The 25281-nt window shown below is 35.0% G+C and overlaps 1 protein-coding gene and 1 pseudogene across 6 annotated transcripts in view; one reads left to right on the forward strand and one right to left on the reverse strand.

The window, feature by feature from the left end:
- Positions 1–25281, forward strand: part of ATR (ATR checkpoint kinase) — a 95613-nt gene that overhangs the window by 18201 nt on the left and 52131 nt on the right. For all 6 annotated transcript variants that reach the window (XR_015768822.1, XR_015768823.1, XM_028099167.2 and 3 more), the window contains 12 exons: positions 811–1001; positions 1087–1187; positions 1347–1518; positions 2332–2502; positions 4078–4272; positions 6338–6523; positions 8745–8837; positions 10619–10749; positions 12518–12661; positions 15165–15258; positions 16432–16557; positions 25070–25276. Coding sequence is in view for 4 of the 6 variants with exons in the window: in XM_028099167.2 (XP_027954968.2) it covers positions 811–1001; positions 1087–1187; positions 1347–1518; positions 2332–2502; positions 4078–4272; positions 6338–6523; positions 8745–8837; positions 10619–10749; positions 12518–12661; positions 15165–15258; positions 16432–16557; positions 25070–25276 (1811 nt within the window). In the remaining 2 variants the exon portion in view is untranslated. The remainder of the gene's footprint in view (positions 1–810; positions 1002–1086; positions 1188–1346; positions 1519–2331; positions 2503–4077; positions 4273–6337; positions 6524–8744; positions 8838–10618; positions 10750–12517; positions 12662–15164; positions 15259–16431; positions 16558–25069; positions 25277–25281) is intronic.
- On the reverse strand, positions 7355–7848 carry LOC114205635 (large ribosomal subunit protein eL36-like; annotated as a pseudogene).

Below are 25281 nucleotides of genomic sequence, written 5' to 3' on the forward strand. Positions count from 1 at the left end.
GCCACTACCTTGGACCTTCAGAACTTCAAATAATTAGATACTTTGCCCAATTGAGGACAATATATAGGCTATCTTCTTAGCCACTTTTCCAGTGGTAATATATGAGTATGTTGAGAGCATGAGATTTACATAAATACTTGTAAGATCCATTTGTTTGGGTAGTAAATTGCAACTTGTTCTCAGGTTTTCAAGATAATATGTAATAGGTAGTTTCTAGGACTCCCTGAATATTGTAATGTAAGATTAACAGTAAGGCTAAGATTGCCCTTACAACTGTTCACAGTTTTTGGATTAGTGAAATGTGCTGCTTTTTTTTTTTTTTAAGAGGGTGGAGAGGGGCAGAGGGAGGGAGAATCTCAATCAGGCTCCACACCCAGCATGGAGCCCAAGGCGGGGCTCAATCTCACAACCCTGAGGTCATGATCTTATTACCCTGAGGTCGTGAGTCAAAATCAAGGGTCAGATGCTTAACTGACTGAGCCACCTAGGCACCCTGGATTAGTGAAATGTGCTTTTAAGTCTATCTTGGTAAAATATGATCTACAAAATCTAAGTGACTAGTCATTTTATACCTTAAAAAAATCTAGAATTTATTTTAGATGCAGATTATTTATAACTTTTATTAAGTATAAAGTAAATTTAAATTTGCAAGTATTCAATTTAATCTTCCACAAATCTGTGTGCTCTAATTTAAATATTGACATTATAAAGCCAGTTAGAAATCTTTGTAAATTGTTTATTGATTTTTTTTACTGTATAACTTTGATACTTGATGTGTTAAATTAGGTATTATATGCTCTCACCCTTTAGCTTTCATAGATAATCTATATCATCTTTGTAAGCACCTTGATTTTAGAGAAGATGAAACAGATGTGAAAACAGTTCTTGGAACTTTATTGAATTTAATGGAAGATCCAGACAAGGATGTTAGAGTGGCTTTTAGTGGAAATATCAAGCATATATTGGAATCCTTGGACTCTGAAGATGGATTTATAAAAGAGGTTGATAGTTTTTATTTTTAAACATTTGTATCTTCATTAACCTGGCTCTAAAAAATTCTTTAACTAGTTAATTTTATCATTCTAGCTTTTTGTCTTAAGAATGAAGGAAGCATATACACATGCTCAAATCTCAAGAAATAATGAGTTGAAGGATACCTTGATTCTTACAACAGGGGATATTGGAAGGTATATTTGGCAGCATTTGTATACTTCCTTCTTTGTTTGCTTTGTGTTAGAAATGGTGGTGTGACAGATGATACAGAAAGAAATGTGTTATCAACATGTATTTTTTTATGAATTTCCATTTATATTTGAGACATTGATGATAACTTTTTTTAATTTTAGGGCAGCAAAAGGAGATTTGGTACCTTTTGCACTTTTGCATTTATTGCATTGTTTATTATCGAAGTCAGCATCTGTCTCTGGAGCAGCATATACAGAAATCAGAGCTCTGGTTGCAGCTAAGAGTGTTAAACTGCAGAACTTTTTCAGCCAGTATAAGAAACCCATCTGTCAGGTGAGAGTCAGGACTGGCCTTGACTATAGGAAATAGCAGTACTTTGCAAGAATTTAAAAAAAAAAAGCCATATATATATATATATTTTATTTGTCTTGCTTTAAAGGATATATATATATTTTTTAAATTTTATTTATTTGGGGGAGAGAGCATGCACACACATGAGCGGGGGAGGGACACAGGGAGAAGCAGATTCCCCTCTGAGCAAGGAGACCGATGTGGTGCTCGATCCTAGGACCCTGAGAATCATGACCTGAGCTGAGGGCAGACACTTAACCCACTGAACCACCCAGGCGCCCCTAAAGGATATATTTTTAAAATGATGTATTCAGTTTATTTAATAAGAGAACCTAAATCTTACCAGTTTTATATTTTATGATCTTGGTCTGGAGATATATATTATAAATGGGAGGGGAAAATCATCTTATAGTATATTGACTTATGCTCTATTGTTGATCTATTAAGAAATGCTTTTTTAGCCTTTTAGTGGCGATAAACTTTTTTAATATTGTGGAAAGGCACTTTGTTTTTAAAAAGGTTGATACAATTCATGGTTGAAAAGTTAGGATATGTTAAAATACTGGCTTTGCCTTGTTAGTGGTGTAGATTTAAATTTCTGAACTAAACATGGCTTCTCCATTTGTAAAAGGGAGATTATGACATAATCTACCTTATTAAGGTTGTTAAACAAAAATTGAATGAGGTAATTCAGGTAATGTGTTTAGAGCACTGATAATGTTCTTTATGTTAGCTTAGAGAGTATTTGTTAAATTTCCTTCCTTGTATGAAAATTAACAAATTGTTTTGCTCTAGTTTTTAGTAGAATCCCTCCATTCCAGTCAGATGACAGCACTTCCTAGTACTCCATGCCAGAATGCTGAGATGAGGAAACAAGATGTGGCTCACCAGAGAGAAATGGCTTTAAATACCTTGTCTGAAATTGCCAATGTTTTTGACTTTCCTGATCTTAATCGTTTCCTTACTGTAAGTTGCAAGGTGTAGTTGACTTAATTGAGGTTTTCAATTTTGTGTTTATTCCATTCTAGTCTTGTTTAAAGAAAATCTGGCAAGTACAGTGAGGAGCATATAGATCCTGGATTTTCAAATTTACATGTTTTGACTTTGATATGTTATAAAATTTAAGTTCATATTAATTTGAGTTATTGCTTTATATGGTTAGTTATCCTGAAAAGTTAATACTAATTGATTAATGCTAATTCAGTTGACTGAGCCCTTATGTCTTGAGTGCTATGATTGGTTCCATTGGTAATGCACAGTCTTATATCATTTTTATTCCTAAGGAGTTAAAGTAATATAGTACAGAACTGTTGATATATATGATCTCCTGTGAATTCAGATTACAGAGTTTGTAGTATGGAGTGGTTTAGGAAGCCTTTGAAATGTCATTAGGGTTGAGATTTGAAAGATGGATGGAGTAGATTATCTTACTACCTTTTTGCAAGGGCAAAGTTATCATTATCCTTAATAAATTATAATAGTGATTCACACTGTCAGAACTGAGTATTTCTCCCTACAATATTACTGTGTTTTAAACAAACTTAAAATTGCTTGTAAATTGGCCAAATCCTGGAAGGAAATATGATTGTATACAGTAAGGATCATAAAGATACTCTTACCTTTTCATTCAGTAATTTCACTCTGGGAACCAAAAGTGCAGGTGTTTATTGCAGCATTTTCCACGTAGCAAAACTAAACAAAACCCTGAAACTAAATGTCTAATATTTAGTTATAGAACGAACCATTAATATAATAATTTTTAATATTTTGTAGACTTATGTTAAATCAGTCTTAAAATAGCTTCATTTCAATATTAAATTGAAAGGTATTAAGTAAGGTATAAGCATCTCTGAGGGCAGGGCCTGAGGCTTATTACTATTACGTCTCCAGTGCCTAGTGTAGTGACTGACATGTAGTAGGTGTTTTTTAGATACACCTTGAATGAATAAATGAAAGGCCAACCATTTTATGTTTGGAATTTTATATATATTTAATGAATAAGATCTTAAAGGAAGTAGACCAAAATCAAAACAGATTTTTTTTGCCATGTTGGGATGGTGAGTGTGTTAAAATGGTTTTATTAATATTGAAGCATCAACTTTTTAATTTTTTTCAACTTTTTAATTAAAAAAAAACTTAAAATACTGTATTTATGGTTACTCTTGCTTGTTGTCTAAATCCAAGTTAGCCCAAATAATAAATCAAACTTGGAACTTCTGCCTAAGAGCATGAGTATATTTTAATACATACTCATGAAAAGTTATCTTCTTTACTTATGTATTAGCTTATGTGTTAGCTACAGTGTGACCTCTGTGCTATCAGGGACCTTGGCCATTTTTTTGTTTCTATAACTGTAGTGCCTGAATCATAGTAGATGCTCAGTAAGTATCTGTTGAATGAATAAATGGTAAATCTGAATTTAAGTCATATATGGACTCTAGATTTGTTTGGCATTTTAAAATATTTTTGCATATAACTTATGTGAATATGTAATTACCTGGACAAATGTACTTTTTAGTAATTGTAGTGTTTCTTTTTCAGAGGACATTACAAGTTCTGCTACCTGACCTTGCTGCCAAAGCAAGCCCTGCAGCTTCTGCTCTCATTCGAACTTTAGGAAAACAATTAAATGTCAATCGTAGAGAGATTTTAATAAATAACTTCAAATATATTTTTTCTCATTTGGTCTGTTCCTGTTCCAAGGATGAGTTAGAACGTGCCCTTCATTATCTGAAGGTAATTGTATGTTTGTGTATATTTTACTCTTTTGTTTAAATTAGCATTATAGGAAAGCTGTTGTAATGTTGTAGGAAGGAGAGTGGGTAATTTATAGCTTATTCTAAAGTAATATAAGTGCAAATAGTATCATGTAAATAAGCTTTATTTTGGGCCTAGAGGAGCATATTAAATAGAATTATTCATTTGTTATTTTCTTTTTTTTTTTTTCCTCATTTGTTATTTTCTTTGATCATTTCACCATAATGGCATATGATAATCATCCATTCGTGGATCAGGTTCTCAACTCATTTCATTTTAGAATTTTTTTTTTAGCTTATTTTATTTTATTTTTTTTATAGTCTCTACACCCATTGTGGGGCTCAACTCACACCCCCAGGATCAAGAGTCACATGTTCTTCCAAGTGAGCCAACCAGACACCCCTCATTTTAGAATTTTTTTTTTTTTTAAAGATTTTATTTATTTGACAGAGAGACACAGCGAGAGAGGGAACACAAGCAGGGGGAGTGGGAGAGGGAGAAGCAGGCTTCCCACCAAGCAGGGAGCCCGATGCAGGGCTCGATCCCAGGTCCCTGGGATCATGACCTGAGCCAAAGGCAGATGCTTAACGACTGAGTCATCCAGGCACCCCTCATTTTAGAATTTTTTGATTGGAGGGGCACTTGGTGGCTCAGTCGATTAAGTATCTGCTCAGGTCATGGTCCTGGGCTCCTGGGATTGAGCCCTGCATTGGGCTCCCTGCTCAGTGGGAAGCCTGCTTCTCCTTCTCCCCACTCATGCTCACTCTCTTTCTCTCTCTCTCAAATAAATAAATAAAATCTTTTTTAAAAAATGAATTTTTTGATTGGAGTGTAAGTTGACCGATATGCAAGTAATTATATTTACAGGAAGAGGCAATCTCAACTATAGCATAATGTTAGTGTTTGTTTAGTTACTTAGTGCTCTGATTGCAATTTGGCCCAGTATTTTGCTTGTTTTTTAAAATTTAAAATTATAGCTTATACTTCTTTTTTGGTGTCATACTAGCAATGATATTTTTTTTTAATTAATCTTTTTTTAGAGGAGCGAACGCACATGGGGAGGGACAGAGGAAGAGAGTTTTGTTTTTTTTTAAGATTTTATTTATTTGAGAGGGAGAGTTTGTGCAAGCATGTGCAGTGGGGTGGAGCAGAGGGACAAGCAGACTCCCCGCTGCTGAGTGTGGAGTCCAACGTGGGGCACAGGGCTCGATTCCAAGACCCTGAGATCATGACCTGAGCCGAAATCAAGAGCTGGATACTTAAACGACTGGGACAGCCAGGCACCCCCGTAACAATATCTTTGAAAAAATACAAGACTATGCAGGAACAGGAGAAACTCTCAGATACATATATGTGACTACTGTTTTCTCTGATGTTAATTTATTTCATGTGTTTCAAATATGGTAGCAACAGATTTCTTTCCACATGAGAATTATTGAATATTGAGTATGTTTACTCATTTTGAGAAAGAAAATCTATATTGTAGAGGTAGAATGATAATAATATTTTCCTACATGTCAGAACTTTACTAAACAATTTATATGGATCATTTCACTTAGTCCTCATTAGTTATCCAATGAGATAAAGATGCTGTTATTTTTCCATTTTATAATTGAGAAAGCTAAGGCAGAGAGAGGTCAGATTAGGTAACTTGTCCAGGTCACAGCAGAAGTAGTAAGTGACAAAGCTGGAATTTAAATTCAAACAGTTTGACCAGAAAGACTGCTCTAAGCCACTATACTATATTTTCTCCTAGGGATTATGTATCTAAGAATAATGAGTTGATGATATTTTAAGAAAACTGGGACTTCCTTTTTAAAATTTTATTTGAAAATAGTCTAATCACTTTTCTTCATTACCTGTAGCCCATGGAGACCTGGGAGAAATTCAGATTAAAATCCTTTTCTAATACCTTTTAAAAATACCGTTAGTAAATCTTGTCAGATGATCTAAAACTCTTGATTTACTAATAGTATGTTAAAATCAAGATACTTACTTCCAAAAGCCTGTTATTACTACTTTTTTTAATGTATCTTTGCATTAGAATGAAACAGAAATTGAACTGGGGAGTCTGTTGAGGCAAGATTTCCAAGGATTGCATAATGAATTATTGCTACGTATTGGAGAACACTATCAACAGGTTTTCAATGGTTTGTCAATACTTGCCTCATTTGCATCTAGTGATGATCCATATCAGGGCCCCAGAGAGATCACATCACCGGAATTAATGGTAAGGAATGTTTTATGGGCTTTTTGTTTGTTTTTGCCTTTTTGTAGCTTAATTGTGAGACTGGAGAAAGAGGTATTGTATGCATCTTCCAAATGCTAGAGATTTATTTAAATTTCAAATTAGGATTTTTATTTTGAAAAGGTTGATGATTTGAATTATATGGTCACAGCAAGGTATATATTGAAAAAGATGTGTTTTGAAATGATTATAGATTTTATTTTTTCACTGGGTAAAAATGTTCAAATTACTTTTTCTTCACTACTTTTTAACTGGAGTTAAAAAACTTCCACTCCCAACTACCTGTTTGGCACAACATACTAACTACTTCTCTTTTCCTATCTTATTTAGCCTTTCAGGGGTATTCAGTACAACTGACCATCCCTTCCCTGTGGCTTCTGTCATACCACACTTTTTTGATTTTTTTTTTTTTTTTTACTGTCTACTCAGTCTTTATTGGCTCTTTTTCTCTACTTTGTCTACTTTATCCTTTATTTTTTTTTAATATTTATTTGAGAGAAAGAGTGAGTGAGAGAGAGAGGGAGAGAGGGAGAAGCAGGCTCCGCACAGAGCAAGGAGTCCAATGCGGGCCTTGATCCCAGGACGCAAGGATCATGACCCGATCCAAAGGCAGACGCTTAACTGACTGAGCCACCCAGGTGCCCCAGTATCCTTGCCCCTTCCTTGTCCATACATAAATATTTTGAATATTCTTCTTTGCAGAGTACTCACATTCCCATTTTGTAATAATATTAACAACTTAAATGGAACACTTTACTGTATTTTTTTCCCCAAGTTCCAAAAAAGGCTTTATTACATAAAGAGGAGAGGGGTTCAGTCCTTTTTGGCTGCTGCTTTCCTCATGGCTGCCAGGACATTGCTCAGCTCCTTTCTCTTGGTCTTGGCACGGATGTGTGTCCCCATCCTTTCTTTTCTTTTTTTAAATTTTTTTATTGTTATGTTAATCACCATACATTATATCATTAGTTTTTGATGTAGTGTTCCATGATTCATTGTTTGTGCATAACACCCAGTGCTCTACGCAGAATGTGCCCTCTTTAATACCCATCACCAGGCTAACCCATCCCCCCATCCCCCCCATCCTTTTCTTGATGAACTTGAGGGTGTGCTTGTACTTGGAAAACTTGAGCAGCTCCTTTGCATGCTGCCATATGGGGTGAAGCCACACACCTCTCATACCATGTCTGCACAAACTTGATGTGCTTGATGAGGTGCCTGCAGCACTTTCTTTACCTTAGTTTGTTCATGTTCTTAGTCACCTTTTGGCCCTCGTTGAGGCCCATGGCCATAGAGTCATGCAGAGCCATGGCTGCTGCTTCTCAATGGCCCCTGTAGCAAAAGGAGTACTTTACTATTTTCTTAGTGCTTAATGCATGTTATCTTATTTAATCTCTACAACATCTCTGTGCAATAAGTCTTTTCATTTTACAGACTCAGAGGAGTTAAGTAACTTACCCAGCATCACACACTGGGTAGGTCAAAATCGGCTCTTTCCACAGTTTGGCTATTGTGGACATTGCTGCTATAAACATCAGGGTGCACGTACCCCTTCGGATCCCTACATTTGTATCTTTGGGGTAAATACCCAGTAGTGCAATTGCTGGATCGTATGGTAGCTCTATTTTCAACTGTTTGAGGAACCTCCGTACTGTTTTCCAGAGTGGTTGCACCAGCTTGCATTCCCACCAACAGTGTAGGAGGGTTCCCCTTTCTCCGCATCCCCGTCAACATCTGTCGTTTCCTGACTTGTTAATTTTAGCCATTCTGACTGGTGTGAGGTGGTATCTCACTGAGGTTTTGATTTGGATTTCCCTGATGCCAAGAGATGTTGAGCACTTTTTCACGTGTCTCTTGGCCATTTGGATGTCTTCTTTGGAAAAATATCTGTTCATGTCTTTTGCCCATTTCTTGATTGGATCATTTGTTCTTTGGGTGTTGAGTTTAAGAAGTTCTTTATAGATTTTGGATACTAGCCCTTTATCTGATATGTCATTTGCAAATATCTTCTCCCATTCTAGTTTCACTAATTTTTAAAATACTAGATGTGAGAATATATACTTTTAGAGAAAATCCACCAAGTGCTTATTCTAATATCCTAACATGGGTAATATAGAAATGATGTTAGTTAAATAAATTGTTGATTTATGAAATTCAATCTGTAAAACTTACATAATATCTGTTTTATGTGGTTTTTTTTTATTAGGCTGATTATTTGCAACCTAAGTTGTTGGGCATTTTGGCCTTTTTTAACATGCAGTTACTGAGCTCCAGTGTTGGCATTGAAGATAAGAAAATGGTAGGTAGTGATATTAAGTTGCAAAATTCTAGAATTCATATAGAATTTTTAGGAGACGTGACTTCTGCTTGTAGCTACAAACATTCAAAGGTAAGAAATAAATATATATAGTTAGCAGACTCCTTATCAAGAACCCTGGCTCTTTTCATACTTTGGTGTTCTGCTTGGCCCTTTCAGGACTAGTCTTTATTGGAGTTTTCCACTATAGTAATCCCTGGGCTCATTTGCATGCAGTTTGGGATGCAAATGTAGCCTCTTCCCTGGAGTACCTTGGTAATTTTGTTTATTTTTGTCATTAATTGTGCATTTTTTCAAAATAAAATATTTATTTAAAAAAAATATTTAAACTATAAGAAATAATCAGACATGATATTCTGAATCCCCCTATCCCTTTATAAGCTTTTGGGAAATCTAAAAAGAGGAATTATATCACTTACAGTTTTTGTTTGTTTGTTCATAAAGCCAGTTTTAACCCAAACTGGCTTAGAAGACTTTATTGGCTTTGTGACTAAAAGTGTAAGAATAATATAGCTTTGGGCATAACTTTATTTTGGACATAGTGTTCACAGAATTCATCTCTTAGCTCAAATGCCCCTGGATTGGCCCTATACATAAGTGCCAGGTGCTGACCCCAAGGGCTTCAGGCTCATGTCCTCATACCATCTAGCTCAGTGGGAAAAAAAGAGACTAGCATCTCTGATGGCTCAACAAAAGTTGCATAATTGAGTTCATTGGTCCACATTGGTATGTTGTGAGTCATGGCCCATGGTGTTTTTGAAAACCAAAAATGTTAGGTTATATAAAGTCAAGTAACTTCAGTATTTGTCAGTTTATATTTAAATGTGTTTGGTACAGTGAAGTTTCATTATGACTGCTGTAACAGTTGGTCACCACTAGAAGTTTCTGTCCATAGATTAGGAGAGAATTTTAGATACTGATTAAATTTCCCTTTTTATTGCTTTCCATATCTGCAGGCAGTAAAATTACAGAAAAAAATCTGAGTAGAAGCTTTTATTTCAGTCTGTACTTGTCTTCTTTTAATAACCTTAAGGAGCCAAGACATGGTACAATATTAAACTCTACTTCCACAGCCAATACTTATTCTGTTGGTGTCCCCTAGTAAATTTAATCCTCCAGACAACTTCTGTTTCATCTCCACGGACTCTTTCTTATCGTTATCCAGAGTGAGAGAATGACCTTCAATCTAAGAAAACTATAGTTTGCATTTTAAACTGTAAAAAGCTTGTATGTTTTGGAACATAGTTAAGGTTGTCTAGAGAGTTTCTTTATCCTTTCATTAGAACCTGGAGCTGTTGATACAAGTCCGATTCTGTGTTCCACAATAAAATGTATACGTAATTTTCTGGGTATGTCATCAGTTTTGTTTTTCTAAATTTGTTTGTTCTACTAAATTCAGAGCATCTTGAAATTAGTACCATTAGGACAAAAATACATGTGCTACATAAGAGTTTGGGATGAATATGAAGAAAAACAGTATTATATTCTTAATAAATTTGAAAATTACTATTCTAGAGCACTGCCAGGACAAAAATAAAAAATTACCTTCACAAGAAAAACACAGACGAGAACTCAGCTTATATTTTTCAAATTCGTAATTCTTACATAAGACTTTAGACAAAACAAACTGACCAACAGTTAGTCATTGTGTTGCCAGAGAATAGGTACTACTCTGAGATGTGGGTGGGATCTTGTCCTTAGGGCTCATCTACTCCTGCTGACTTGTTTATAGGCTTTATTTTAAAGCCCTACTTACTTTATAGGCTTTGAACAGTTTGATGTCTTTGATGAAGTTGATGGGACCAAAACATGTCAGTTCTGTGAGGGTGAAGATGATGACCACGCTAAGAACTGGCCTGAGATTCAAGGATGATTTTCCTGAATTGTGTTGCAGGTAATTGACTGCCTAAGTTCATTAGAATTTTTGTGTTTCCCCGTAACATTAACTTGAATTCTTATCTCTTTGAGGGATTCAGGCTGTAAATAATTAAGATGGAAAGGATATTTGTATTGAAAGGGAATATGCTTACTTCTTCAGAGACATACTAGTATGAAATCTTTTAACATACTGGGAAATAAAATAGTATAATGAACCCCTCCATACCTATTTTCCAACCTCAACAGTTACCAGCATTGCTAATCTTACTTAATCTGACCACCTCCACCTATTTTATTGTTAGTTGGAATGTTTTAGAGAAAACCCCAGTATCAAATCATTGCACTTGTAAACCTCAGATTTATCTAATGGATAAGGCATTTAAAAAAATACAACCATCATGAATTATTATATTTAGCAGAATTAATAGGAATTCTTAATATCATCTAAAACTCAGTCCATATTCAGATTTCCCCAATTGTCTCAAAGATTTTTTTCCCCCAAAATGTTGGTTTGTTTGAATCAGAATAAAATAACATGTACATGTCACACATTTGGTTGTTGGCCCCTTAAATATAATCTCTTACAAACAGATTCCGTCCTTAAGACTCTTTCCCACACTTCTTTCAGTCCATTGAGATTTTGGCATGTAGGATTCCTAATTTAATATAATTTTAGTATTACTTCTAACAGACTACTGAATGCAGTTTAAGCTTCTTGAAGGTCCTTTTTTGTTTTATTTGTTTATTATGTATTTTTGTTTTTTTCAGAGGTCTTTTTTATCCTTAGATTGTACTTATTAGAGATGGAGTGTCAGAATAATATGTTTTAAAGTCATGTGAAGTAATTCTTTTCTGTGTACATGTGCCACCTACTTGATACTCATTTAGGTTCAGTTGTTTTGGTTTGTTTAAAATTTTTTTTAAAGGACTTATTTATTTATTTGAGAGAGAGAGACAGAGTATGAGCAGCAGGGAGGGCATAAGAGTGACAAGCATTCCCGCTGAACACAGAGCAGGGCTCCATCCCAGGACCTTGAGATCATGACCTGAGCCGAATTCAGACACTTAACCGACTGAGCCACCCAGATACCACTAGTTTGTTTTAAAATTTTTAGAGGTTGCTTTTTCCCTCTTTAATTTTAAATTCATATAAAACATAAACATTGTCTGAAATTCAAATTTGTGAATCTAGATTTCATTTCTAACTATAAGTATCTATTTTTCTTAATTTTTGTATAATTCTCCCCTTTCTAAAAGTATAAACAAATTGGGGCGCGTGGGTGGCTCAGTCGTTAAGTGTCTGCCTTCGGCTCAGGTCATGATCCCAGGATCTTGGGATCGAGCCCCGCATCGGGCTCCCTGATCGCGGAAAGCCTGCTTCTCCCTCTCCCACTCCCCCTGCTTGTGTTCCCTCTCTCACTGTATCTCTCTCTCTCTCTCAAATAAATAGATAAAATCTTAAAAAATAAAAATAAAAAAGTATAAACAAATACACACACACACTTATTTTTGTATTAACCTTGCCCCAAAAGGTAGCATATTATAACCTCTGTTTTTTACCTTCCTTTTTTTGACTTAATACATTAGAGAGATCACTCTGCATATAGAGTACTGATCTTTATTCTGTTTTTACAGCTGCCTTGTAACCTTATTATTGTATTGTTTTTTGCCCTTATTATTTGTATGTATGTGTTATTTGTATGTATTGTTGTAGCTAATAACTAACTGATGGGGCTTTACAAATAATAAAAACAATGTGACTTTTAACTTGTTTTTTCACATAGAGCTTGGGATTGTTTTGTTCGTTGCCTGGATCATGCTTATCTTGGTTCCCTTCTCAGTCATGTGATAGTAGCTTTGTTACCTCTCATACACATCCAGCCTGAAGAAACTGCAGCTATATTTCACTACCTCATAATTGAAAACAGGTATTTATTGTAACTGAAATTAATAGTAAAGATAGCAACTTCTTATTACTGTATATTTATGTCTCAAGGTATTGGGATTACTGCTGGCAAGGTGGGATTGTTCACATTCTTTTTAATTTAGGGTGCATCAAACAAAAATAATTGACATGCTTTAAGTCAATATAGATCGAACTGATGTTATTTCAGTTGTTACATTGATCCATTATAATTATATTTAAAACATTCTTAGATCAGCATCTCAAAATTATTTTTCATCAGTTTTGGAAAAAGTGAAGCTAAATTTACCTTTCCTTTTCTCTTTTTTTTTATTTTTATTTATTTATTTGAGAGAGAGCATGAGCAGGGTAAGGGGCAGAGGGAGAAACAGACTCCCTGCTGAGCAGGGAACCCAACGCAGGGCTCAATCCCGGGACTCCAGGATCATGACCAGAGCCAAAGGCAGACGCCCAACGAACTGAGCCACCCAGGCGCCCATTAACCTTTCCTTTCACACTTAAAAGGCAGACAGTTGAATAACATGAGAAAGGTTAGGAGGAATGTTCACCTACTTTCTACAGCTTACCTTAGTTGACACTTTCATTACTTCATTGTATTAGCTTTTTAACCAGCCTCCCTTCCTTTAGGATTTTATCACATTTCTTCATATTGTTCATATTTAAAGCATCTCTTTTATCAGTATTATTATAACATATGGAGATTTTCTGTGATTCTCCCAATTCTGACAGATGAATTTCAAATTGCTTATCTTGACATTCAAGTCTTTCCAAAATTTGGTCACATCTTATTTCTTTAAATCTTTTCTCAAGATTTTCCAAAACAGACTATGCTCTAGCTTACTTGGACGGCTATTGGAAGAACATATGTTACTCCCTTCCATTTTTGTATTTCACACTGGTTGCTTTTTAGCCTGGAATGTGTTTCTATACATTTTAAAATTGTTTCTATGTTTATACTTATTGTTATATGGTAAATATATTGCCTTTGCTGCAGAAAAGTTAGGTTTGAAGTACTACCTATTTATCTACTTACCTACCTATACATATACTCGCTATTCCCATTAATCATTTTCAGTAACTGTCTAAGCAGGGAGAAAGTACAGAAAAAAAGGTTAAAGTAATTTTTTTTTCAGTTAAAATACTTTTATTTTTGATAATTTGAATATGATAGAACAACATAATCACTGATCTAGATCACTTTTTCAAATATTTTTTGTATTATTACGTAAATAGTGTTACCTGTGCTTTTTGTTATATAGCAATTCTCTACCTTTTCATATAAAAAAATTCTTTCATTTAGTGCTAGTTAAAAGATCTTAAACTCCCTGAAGAAATCAGCTTCCTTTATTGTTACATCACCAGTGTCTAGCACATAGTGGCACATGGTAGTTGCTTAATAAATATTTATTGCATGAGTGAATGAAGACTAGAATTTAGAAATTCATTATTGGGACTCAAAGATTAGAGTATTATATTTGAAGCAAATTAAAAATTGTAGCCTCAGTAATAATTATTGATACCTTTTCTCTAAAATTTTTAATGAGAATTTGTGTTTTAAGGTTGAGTTTGGCTATCTCTTGCTGCACTGTGAACTACTCCAAAATCTAGTGTCTTAAAATGACAGCATTTTTATTTACTCATAATTTTGCAATCTGGACTGGGTTCAGTTGGTGGGTTCTTTGGTCACTGGTATGGCTGCTGTCAGCCAGGAGGTAGACTTAGCTGGGTTTCTGTCTCTTTCCATGTAGTCGTGGAGCCTCACTCTTTTCACATAGCCAGTCCCTGTTGGTGGCCTTTCATGGTGACTTAGGACTCTGATGAGCACAAAACCAGAAGCTACCAGATCTTTTTAACACTTACGCTCTAAATTGGCACAGCATTTCCTCTACCACATTCTGTGTGTTAAAGCAAGTCACACATCTCGCCCAAAATGAAGAGGGAGTGACTATACATGCATGCATATACAAAGAAGTATAGTTTTATTTGGGGCCACCAATGTAAATATTGCAACAGCTGATTTCCTTAGATTTGATTATTTGCTATTATTAACCACTAGACATGGTTAGGAAGAATCATTAATCCACTAGCACTTTTTAAAAGAATTTATTTATTTGAGAGATAAAGAGTGGAGGGAGGGGCAGAGAGATGGGGGAGAGAGAAACGCAAGCCGACTTGACACTGAGCACAGAGCCCCATTAAGCTCCATCTTACAACCCTGATGAGATCAGGACCTGAGCTGAAATCAGGAGTTGGACACAACCAACTGAGCCACCTAGCCGTCTCTAGCACTCTTTTTTTTTTTTAAGATAATTAGTTTTAAAATCTCTATACCCAATGTGGGGCTCAAACTCATCATCCGGAGATGCTCTACCAACTGAGCCCACCAGGCGTCCCTACTAGCACTTTTAAGTGTGAACTAAATTGGTCTTAGTTTCAACCTCTGCCTTATATTTTTTTAGTACTTATACTCTTTGCAAATAATTCTTTTTCTTCCAATTAACTATTAGGGATGCTGTACAAGATTTTCTTCATGAAATATATTTTTTACCTGATCATCCAGAATTTAAAAAGATAAAAGCGGTTCTACAGGAATATAGAAAGGTATTTAATTTTTTATTTATGTCTTAGAAGATCACTGGTACAAAATTGTTCCCAGATTCCAATCTTTGAACAGAGGTTCTTTAGAATCATATCTAGAGGTAATATAGTTCTTTTCTGATAGCTAATTTTGGCAATTAGATAATCCTATCACAAATTATGATTTTTTAGAAGGAAGTTTTAGCATTTAGATAAAGATGTTATTGCATTACAGAAAACAGAGAGCAAAAAATACAGTACTTGTGACTTTACTTCCCAGGTCAATGTGTCCCTACTTATAGTCCCCCAAAGAAGAAACTACCATAGCTTCATGCCCTGAAAAGCTGTGGGACAATTCTAGTTATTTTGTGTGAAATTGTCAAATCTTACTGATTCCTGAGCTTTAGAAGGGGAATAACCTGTAGTTCCATCATCTTGAAGTCCAGTGAATTCTCCGAAATTATGAAAGTATTAATGGTGATTCCATAGAATTTTAGGGCAGAAAGTGGGATACCTGATTTTGGGTCAGAATAGCAGAAGTATTTACTATAGACCCCAAGATTGGTTCTGATGTCTTTATTTTCTCTTTTACTGGGTAACTCATAGTCATAAGAAAGTAAGTAATCAAAGTAAAGAATGAATTATTCATTTGTGTAATCTAGGTTTGGTTCAAGGCTATTCAGTCCTTTGTGAGTTAAGGGAAACTTGTATTTCTTACTAGGAAGGATTTCTTTTATATCAGTAGATTCTTTATTTGATCTGAATAAAATTTTTCTCCAGGTCTAAAGATTTTAGAATGAAATCCCTTTCCCAAGAAATACTAAAAATAACATATGCTATATGAATGAAGAGATGGAAATTATTTTCTTAAGATTTTATTTATTTAGTTTTGAGAGAGAGGGGGGAGCATACTCAGGAACGAGCAGGGGGGAGGGGCAGAGGGAGAAGCAGACTCCCCGCTGAGCAGGGAGCCTGATTCAAGACTTGAACCCAGGACCCTAGGATCATGACTTGAGCCGAAGGCAGATGCTTAACCGACTGAGCCAACCAGGTGCCTGGAAATTATTTTTTTAAAGCTGCTTTTAATTGGGATATAGTTTACACTTTAATGGTAGCTCTATAGGGAATCCAGACCTTCTGAAATGGTTTCTGAAATCATTAACTGATAAGGTGTATCTCTCTGTGTTCTTTATATAGGAGACCTCGGAGAGTACAGATCTTCAGACAACTCTTCAATTATCCATGAAAGCAATTCAACATGAAAATGTAGATGTTCGTATTCATGCTCTTACGAGTTTGAAGGAAACTTTGTATAAAAATCAGGTATACTAAGATCCTAAGATATAATTAAAAGGTATAGAAAAGAAAGATGTTTAAAGAAGTTTAAAGTTTAGTTTAAAGAAAAGATGATAGGTTAGCGTATTTGCTTGAGATTCAGTAGGTTCAATGAAAGAAGTAATTTTTATTTTACTGAGATTATCAGACCTGACTTAGAATCACTAATCCATGAGATACTCTTTGAGGCTGAATACCAGAATGTGCAGAGTTTTTTGTTGTTTTGAAGGGCATGATTTGACAGTTATGTTTTAGGTTATTGCATCTTCCTCAGTACGGGTGTATGTGTACAACAGCAGCGGTTCATGTGTCTTTTCATATAATTTCCTATAGATATCTATCATATAAAATCTCAGTAATTTTGCCATTTTACAATTTGACTGAATTAACTTTTAGTTTTAATGAAACTAAATTTTTAATTTTACTTTTTCATGATGCCAGTGAACTTCCTTCTTTTCTTTGGCAACATAATGTAGATTAGCTCTAACCTTGATGACAGTGAGAACTGGTGTTTAAAATACTTGATCACTGTAAAGCTATAAAATAGAAAAAAATTATCTGAGGTATTTGTTTTTGCATGTCAAGAACTTATATGATAAGCTGTGAAAGCGTAAAAACCCTCATGAGTTAGGGGTCCTACCACAGGTGAGGAGCCTTGACTCTCCTTAAGTTTTATGCTCTCCTAACTCTGAATCTACATTATTAATCTTACAGCCTCATTCCCTGCCCTCCACTGACTTCAGTGAAACATAAATGGCTAAATCTGAGAATTTAAGGAGATTGCTTATATTCTTGGGGAAAAGCCACAGTTGCCCAACTTTGTCACAAAGGAAAAATCACATGTGGTAATACCCTGAGAAGCCTTCCTTCAATGTGAAGTCCCAGTGCTAATAGATTAGCTAGACAGAGTAAGAAGGTAAGTGTACTTGCAGGAGTCTTGAAGGTCAGGTAGAGTCTGAATAAGATCTAATGGCCACAGATTGTTATAGGATATTTTAAAGTAAGGTTTATTCTAGTTTAGAATCAATATATAACTGGATAAATTTACTTTAGGTTAGTAAGAAGAAACTAAAGACAATGGCTTGGAGGTGCCAGGGGAAATAAGAAAAGAAGGGAAGACATCCAGAGACACATGTCTTCCCAGCTGTATCCCCACAGATACTGGCCTAAAACACCTCACAAAAAGAGAGAAGGAAATGTTTTGTTTTTTTTCCAAGTATGACAAGGTAACGTCAGTGTTGAAAGCAATCAGTTAAGTTCTAGAATAGCATTGTCCAAAAGAATTTTCGGTGAAGATGGAAATGTTCTGTACGTGCACTGTCCAATCATAACTGCTAGCCACATGTGGCTCTCTTGAGCACTTAAAATGTGTGATTAAAGAACTGGATATTTAATTTTATTTAATTTTGTTTAATTTAAATTAAATAGCTTTGTGTGGATAGTGGCTATGATAATGGACATTGCAGCTCTAGAATATGGCTGAACCTATAGCAATATGAGAGCAAGAAACTGATGTAAGAAGGGTTAGAAGTCAAAGAGTCTTTGTAGTGAATGCTGGGAGAGTCTATGAAAGAACAAATGCAAAAGATACTCTTTTAAAAAGTTCAGATCTTAACCAGAGGGAGAGGAAAAGATACTTCATGAGTACGTTGAAAGGAGGTGTTTTAAATAATTAGACCTAAAGTTGTGGTATAACTGGCTAAAGAAATAATTGGGTATAATGTAGTGACAAAGTAAACTCTAAAAGACAGTTAATAAGATGATGCTACTGTAGCCTTAGACACTTGACTGTTTTGATGGACTGACCCTGCAAAAGCCCTTTCTAATGGGGAGCCCCCAGAGGGTTGTTGACGTTAAAGAAATGACAGTTTATACTCCTTACTTTTAAGGAGGAATCTGCATTTTTGAAGGGTAAAAATGACACCTAAGGTCAGTGGATAGCAGGAAGTTTTTATTTCTGTGTCAGAAAAATGAGGCTATTGATCAAACTGAGCAACCATATAATCTCTTTCTGAAAATTGATACTACTCATGTCAAGGTGAATGTCTATGGTAAAATCCCAGTAGGACATGGTGTTTGTATTGAGGCCAAAATAAACTTTGCTGCTAATGCAGAATTCCAGTAAAAAGACATATTTGCTAATGATTACAAATCCAAGAATGAGCCCATTGAAAATAAAGCTGCTAGAGACCTCCAAGTTATACTAGGATAATGTTGGAAGCCTAAATCTGAATCTCTACATACCCTCCAAAGCATAAAGAGCAACAAGGAGAGCAAGTAAATTCACATATAACTCATACCTTCAGCATAACTGTGAGACTGCGAATACTATGAACTTCAGATTACCTATAAGCAGTGGAGCTATCTGGAGCTCATGTCACAGGTTTATGTTAAGAGCAGTTAGATTCTGAGAAGACTATATGAAAAAGAAGAGAGTGGAGTGGAGGAACCAAGGATAATGAAGCAAAGATAAAATCACCAACAAAGATGGTCCCACTCAAAAAGTAGGTCCAGGATGTGGCACATCAGAGCTCTGGCTACAAGGAAGGTACTTTAAAGTGTGCAGATCCTAAGGTTGTAGTCTCTGAAAATCATTATGTCTGGGGAGAACTGAAAGAACAGGATGATGGGGACATTCTTTGGAGACTTAATTGTAAACAGAAAGAAGAAAGTAAGAGAGTTAAGGTTCCTGTAGAAATAAAAAGAAATCTACAAGATCACAGATGTGCCAGATTCCCCCCCTACTCTCCTTCCCCAAAAGCTACTTATGAAAAAAACTATATTTCACTAGGCTGACAGAAGAGAGTATTCATGAAATAGGAATCTTGTAAGCCACTATAAAACCCTTACTGTTACTGCATACGGCTATTATAGAGGGTCTACGGTATAAATAAAAAAAGATATTCTATACATAGAAGGTTTTTGTAAGACAAAAAAAAATGAAATCTTTTGGTTGATATCAGTTCCTCCCTCAATGCTAAACATTAAGCAGAAGAAAACCAGACTTAGCACTATAGCCTGAACTAAGTATTTCAAGCAAGCATTTGCAGATATGAAAAAATTAAATGAAAAATTTAAAAAGCAAGAGAAATGGACAAAAACCAAAAAGATGTGAAATAGGTGAATTCAGAAAAGAAAAACTTAAGAAATGAAGATTAAATTATAAGGACCACAGGAGAGGTTATATTTGACTATTAGTAAGGAGCACTAAGGAAAGGCAAAAAAATAACCAAGAGAATGAAAATAAAGTTTAAAAAAGGAGGGAATAGATCAAAAAAGTGGTTGAAATGGAAGGTTGTCAGATTTCACATACACTAAATTAGAGTCTCTGAAGAAGAGAAATAAAACAATAGAACAATTAATATTTGGAACTATAAGAAAACTTTCTGAAAAAAAAGGCCTAAATCTACATGTTGAAATGACCCAATTGTGTACCTGAGAAAATTGACCTCAGAATAGTCAAGTCTGATAAATATTAGACTTTAATAATAAATTTTCAGGACCTACAGGCAAAAATGTTTTTTGAAAAATCCTTAGAAGAATAAGATAAGTGGGTTAGATTCAGACTTCTCAACACAGTAGCTGAGAGGGTAGCAGCATTTTTTAAAATGTCAAGGGCATAAAGCATGAGTAAAGAATGAGTCAAGCTATCCTTAGACTAACACAGGTAAGACACACAGTTGTAAACATGCAGGTATTGAAGGAATACTGTTTGTATAAGCAAATCCTTCCTAAGAGATATGTTAGAGAACGGCTTCAGGTAATCAAGAGAAGACTGGGGAGACTTTGGCAAAAGGACTGATGTTTACTGTTCATACATAATTATAGAATTAAGACTAAAGCAACAATGAGAACAAAGATGGGAGAATTACATATGAATGTTATGTATTCTAATAAAGTAGACATAATATAATTTTTTTAAATGGGAGAAGAGAAACAGTGAGATATAAATAAAATAAGCCCAGTAATTGTTGCATAGGCAAAAACTGGGAGTCAAGATACACCATTTCAAGCTGGTAAAAGTTACATAAGGTTAAATAAGAAAAAAGGACTGGAAACATTAAAAAAGGTATTAGTATAGAGGATGCCTTTAGAACAAAAGTTATCAACTTTCTGCCATACTAAAATAATTTTTAAAGCAAATAAAACAGACCAGAGGAAAAATACAGTTATTATAATACATACAGTATTGTAAAAAATATGACAGAATTGAGGCCAAAGATATCAATCATATTAATAAATGTGAAAGACCTTAAAAGAAAAGAATTTATAATTTGACTTAAAATGCAAAAACAAACTCTATGCTATATGCAGTACATACATCTAAAAAGAGTAATTTACGAACGCTAAAAATAAAGAGATGAACAAATTTATAACCAGTAAGTGGAAATAATAAGAAAGCAGGAGTTTGCATTCTGCCACTAGATGGTAAAGAATTGAAACCAAAAAAGCATTAAATATGACAGAAAAAGGGCACTTCATAATGCTAAAAGCCATAATTCATGAAGAAGATACAAAATTCACAAAGAAGATACATTATAAATACATATGTATACATTCTCCTGAATGAGCAAGTCCATGGAGATAGAAGGTAGATTAGTGGTTTCTTGTGGCTGGGAGGATGGGGGAAATGGGGAGTGACCACTAAGAGGTACAGTTACCTTTTTGGGTGATAAAAATATTCTGGAATGGGGCGCATGGGTGGCTCATTTGGGTTGAGCAGCTGACTTTTTTTTTAAGATTTTATTTGAGAGAGAGAGAATGAGAGAGAGAGAGCACATGAGGGGGGAGGGTCAGAGGGAGAAGCAGACTCCCTGCTGAGCAGGGAGCCCGATGTGGGACTCGATCCCAGGACTCCAGGATCATGACCTGAGCCGAAGGCAGTCGCTTAACCAACTGAGCCACCCAGGCGCCCGAGCGGCTGACTCTTGATTTCAGCTCAAGTCATGATCTCAAAGTCCTGGGATTGAGCCCTCCCCCCCCCATTCACTGGGGAGTCAGCTTCAGGATTCTCTCTCCCGCTGCCCCTCCTCCCCCTCCCCCCACACGCTTGCTTGCTCTCTCTAAAATAAATAAATCTTCAAAAAAATGTTCTGGAATTAGAAGTAATGGTTGTGCTTGTACTACACCCCCTTGTAAATATACTAAATATTGATTTGTATACTTCAAAAGTGAATTTATAGTATGTGAACTAAATTTCAGCAAAGCACAGGAAGAAAATAATAAAAAATAAAAGTAGATATAAATGATACAGAGAACAAAAAAACTAATAAAAATTATAGTTCTTTGGAAAACATTAGCAAAATAGATAAATATCTAACCTAATAAAGAACAAAAAGCAGAGAACACAAATTTGTAAATAGGAAATGACAAGACAGAAATAACCATTGAAACAAAGGAAATATTTTTTAAAATGACAAACTACTTTGTACCCTTCTGTGCAAATACATTTGCAAACTTGGATATTTTCCCTGGAAAATACGGTTTGTCAAAATTGACTCCAGAAGAAACTAATTGCTATAGAAGAATTAGAGAATATTATAAAAGAATTACCTCTAGAGGAAAGCACCAGGCCCAGTGATTTCACAGGGGGATTTTTACCAAATCTTCAAAAACCAGATAGTCCAAATGCTGTTTTAAATTGTTTTGGAGCATAGAAAATGAAGGAAAACATCCAGTTTTTTTGAGGAATATTATGTAACAATGTTCACTAAACTCCATGAGTTTAGTGCTATCACAAAACAAATTAAATTTCATTATCCGCTTACAAATACTGATACGAAAAATTCTAAGTGAAATATTATCAATTCAGTTTCACATTAAGAAATAATACCATGACCAACTGGAATTTATTCCAGGATTGCAAGGATGGTTCTTATTTAGCAATTCATTAATAAAATTCACTATATTCATATATCTAAGGAGGAAAATCATACCATTATTTCCATAGATGCCGAAAAAGCCTTTGACAAACTGTAACATCCACTTGAGATAAAAACAACCAAGAAAATAAGAATTGATGGATACTACCTTAATACACATATGTATATGTGTATGTATGTATTTGTATACATGCATGCATACATACACACGCATAATGGGAAAATAAGATGCATTCCCACTAAAGCAAGCCTACTCATTATCTCCACTACAATTTAACATTCAGCGGAAAGTATCACCCAGTGACTTTAGATAAGCATAAGCAGTCAGAATCATAAGAATTGGGAAAAATGTAAAAGAATTTTTTTAAAAGATTTTTAAATTTATTTTTGAAAGTGGGGGGAGATCGAACAAGGGAGGGCAGAGGGAGAGGCAGACTCCCCGCTGAGTAGGGAGCTGGATGTGGGGCTTGATCCCAGGACCCTGAACCTGAGCCAAAGGCAGATGCTTAACCGGCTGAGCCACCCAGGTGCCCCTGTAAAAGAATTTCTATTGGTAGATGATAGGCTAATATACTTGAAAAACCGTAGAGAGTTATCAATAAAACTAACTCAGATAACAAGCTAATTCGGTAAGACAGGAGGATATAAAGTCAACATATAAAAAATAATTTTCATATGATAAGCAATAACCAGGTAGAAAATTTGTTGGAAAACCCAACTTACAATAGTAACAGAAGATGATATATTTAGGAATAAGCGTAATAGAAATGTATAAATCAATAAAGAAAAATCTTGAGACACTCCAGAAAGACACAAAAATGTAGTAGATTTAAACAAATGGAAAGCATCCTGTATTTATCTGGTAGGTTGCCTTAGTATTACAAAGATTTCAGTTCTCTCTAGATTATTTCATAAATTTAATGCTATCCCAAAGGAATGCCAAGAACTTGCTTGTTTTTTTAACTACAAAAGTTCATACTCATGTTCATATGGGAAAATAAACATATAAAAACAGCTAAGAAGGGGCGCTTGGGTGGCTCAGTTGTTAAGCATCTGCCTTGGGCTCAGATCATGATCCCAGGGTCCTGGGATTGAGCCCCGCATAGAGCTCCCTGCTCAGCGGGAAGCCTGCTTCTCCCTCTCCCACTCCCCCTGTTTGTGTTCCTGCTCTCACTGTCTCTGTCAAATAAATAAATAAAATCTTAAAAAAAAAAAAACAGCTAAGAAAAGTCTGGGGAGAAAAAAGCAAGTATGAGGGTTTAGTATCCCTACTAGATAGTAACATACCCTATAGCCTCTGTAATTACAACAGTGTGATTCTGGTGCATGAATAAACAGACCAGTGAGAAAGAATAGAAAGTTCAAGCATAGACCTTTATGTACATAGACTTTTAGGATATGATAAAAATTATATTTCAAATAATTAGAGCAAACAAATTTGACAACTGATCAGGTATTTGGAAAATGATAAAATTGGGTCCCTATGTTAAAAAGCCTTTTTAAATAGAGGCATTGAACACACACTCATTTTTGGAACTCAGTATTTTTGCTGAAAAATGAAACTTTAATTTGTCTAACCTAGAAGTCAAAACATTTTTAAATACATAGGAGGGGCGCCTGGGTGGCTCAGTTGTTAGGCGTCTGCCTTCAGCTCAGGTCATCCCTGGGATCAAGCCCCACATTGGGCTCCTTGCTCAGCGGGAAGCCTGCCTCTCCCTCTCCCACTCCCTCTGCTTGTGTTCCCTCTCTTGCTGTGTCTCTCTCTCTCAAATAAATACAATCTTTAAATAAATACATAAATACATAGGAGGTAAGTATATTTTTAAATTACCTTTCATTTAGTGTTTCATAACGAGTATTGCCTTGAACTAAATTTATCTTAAAGACTCTTAATGAGATCAAATGTCGTTAATTTTCTTTTGAAATGATTACTCTAACTTGAATCATATTTTTAACATGGAGTTTGAGATCCTCATGTGTGCTTTACTTTTGCTTCTTACTTAACAGCATCTTCATTACAGCATCCTCAGGAGATTGATGAAAAGATTACTTAAACCAATGTATTGTTTCCTCATCACCATGGAACCCTTTCCCCTTTATTTTTTTCTCCTACTCTGCTGGTTTCATATACACTTTTCAGTCTTCTTGTTTTAAGTAATAGCTATTCCTTGTTGACTTATTTAATTATCTGTCCTCTATCCTTGAAATGTTACCCTGAGTTCTTTTTCATCTTCTTGATTGCTTCCAAGTTACCTTGTAAATATATTTGTTATTGTACATACCATATGATATTTTAATTACTTATTATCTATTTTACCGTTAGGGAACTTGCTGGGACAAGTCTGTGTCTTATTTTCGTATACTAATGTAATAATTCTCAGTAACTGCTTAATGGATTAAAGATTAAAACTTTCTAAAATAATGATTATAATCTCACAGAATATATTATGAACTATATTCTGTGAATTCATCAAACAAGAACTGAAAAGACTGCAGATATCAGAATTTAATTTTATCAATGTTTATATCATATATTCCTTAATATTTTAAGTTAGTTTCTAGTTTGGAAAATATACTAGTTTGCTGAAGTTATATAAAAATTTTCTTTCTACTTTTAGGAAAAACTGATAAAATATGCAACAGATAGTGAAACAGTGGAACCTGTTATTTCACAGTTGGTGACAGTGCTTTTGAAAGGGTGTCAAGATGCAAACTCTCAAGCTCGGTTGCTCTGTGGGGAATGTTTAGGGGAATTGGGGGCAATAGATCCAGGTCGACTAGATTTCTCAACAACTGAAAGCCAAGGAAAAGATTTTACATTTGTGGTAAG

Source organism: Eumetopias jubatus, unplaced genomic scaffold (assembly GCF_037043125.1).
Source record: "Eumetopias jubatus isolate StellerSeaLion01/CBP00866 unplaced genomic scaffold, mEumJub1_p1.0 scaffold_1, whole genome shotgun sequence".
Taxonomy (NCBI): Eukaryota; Metazoa; Chordata; class Mammalia; order Carnivora; family Otariidae; genus Eumetopias; species Eumetopias jubatus.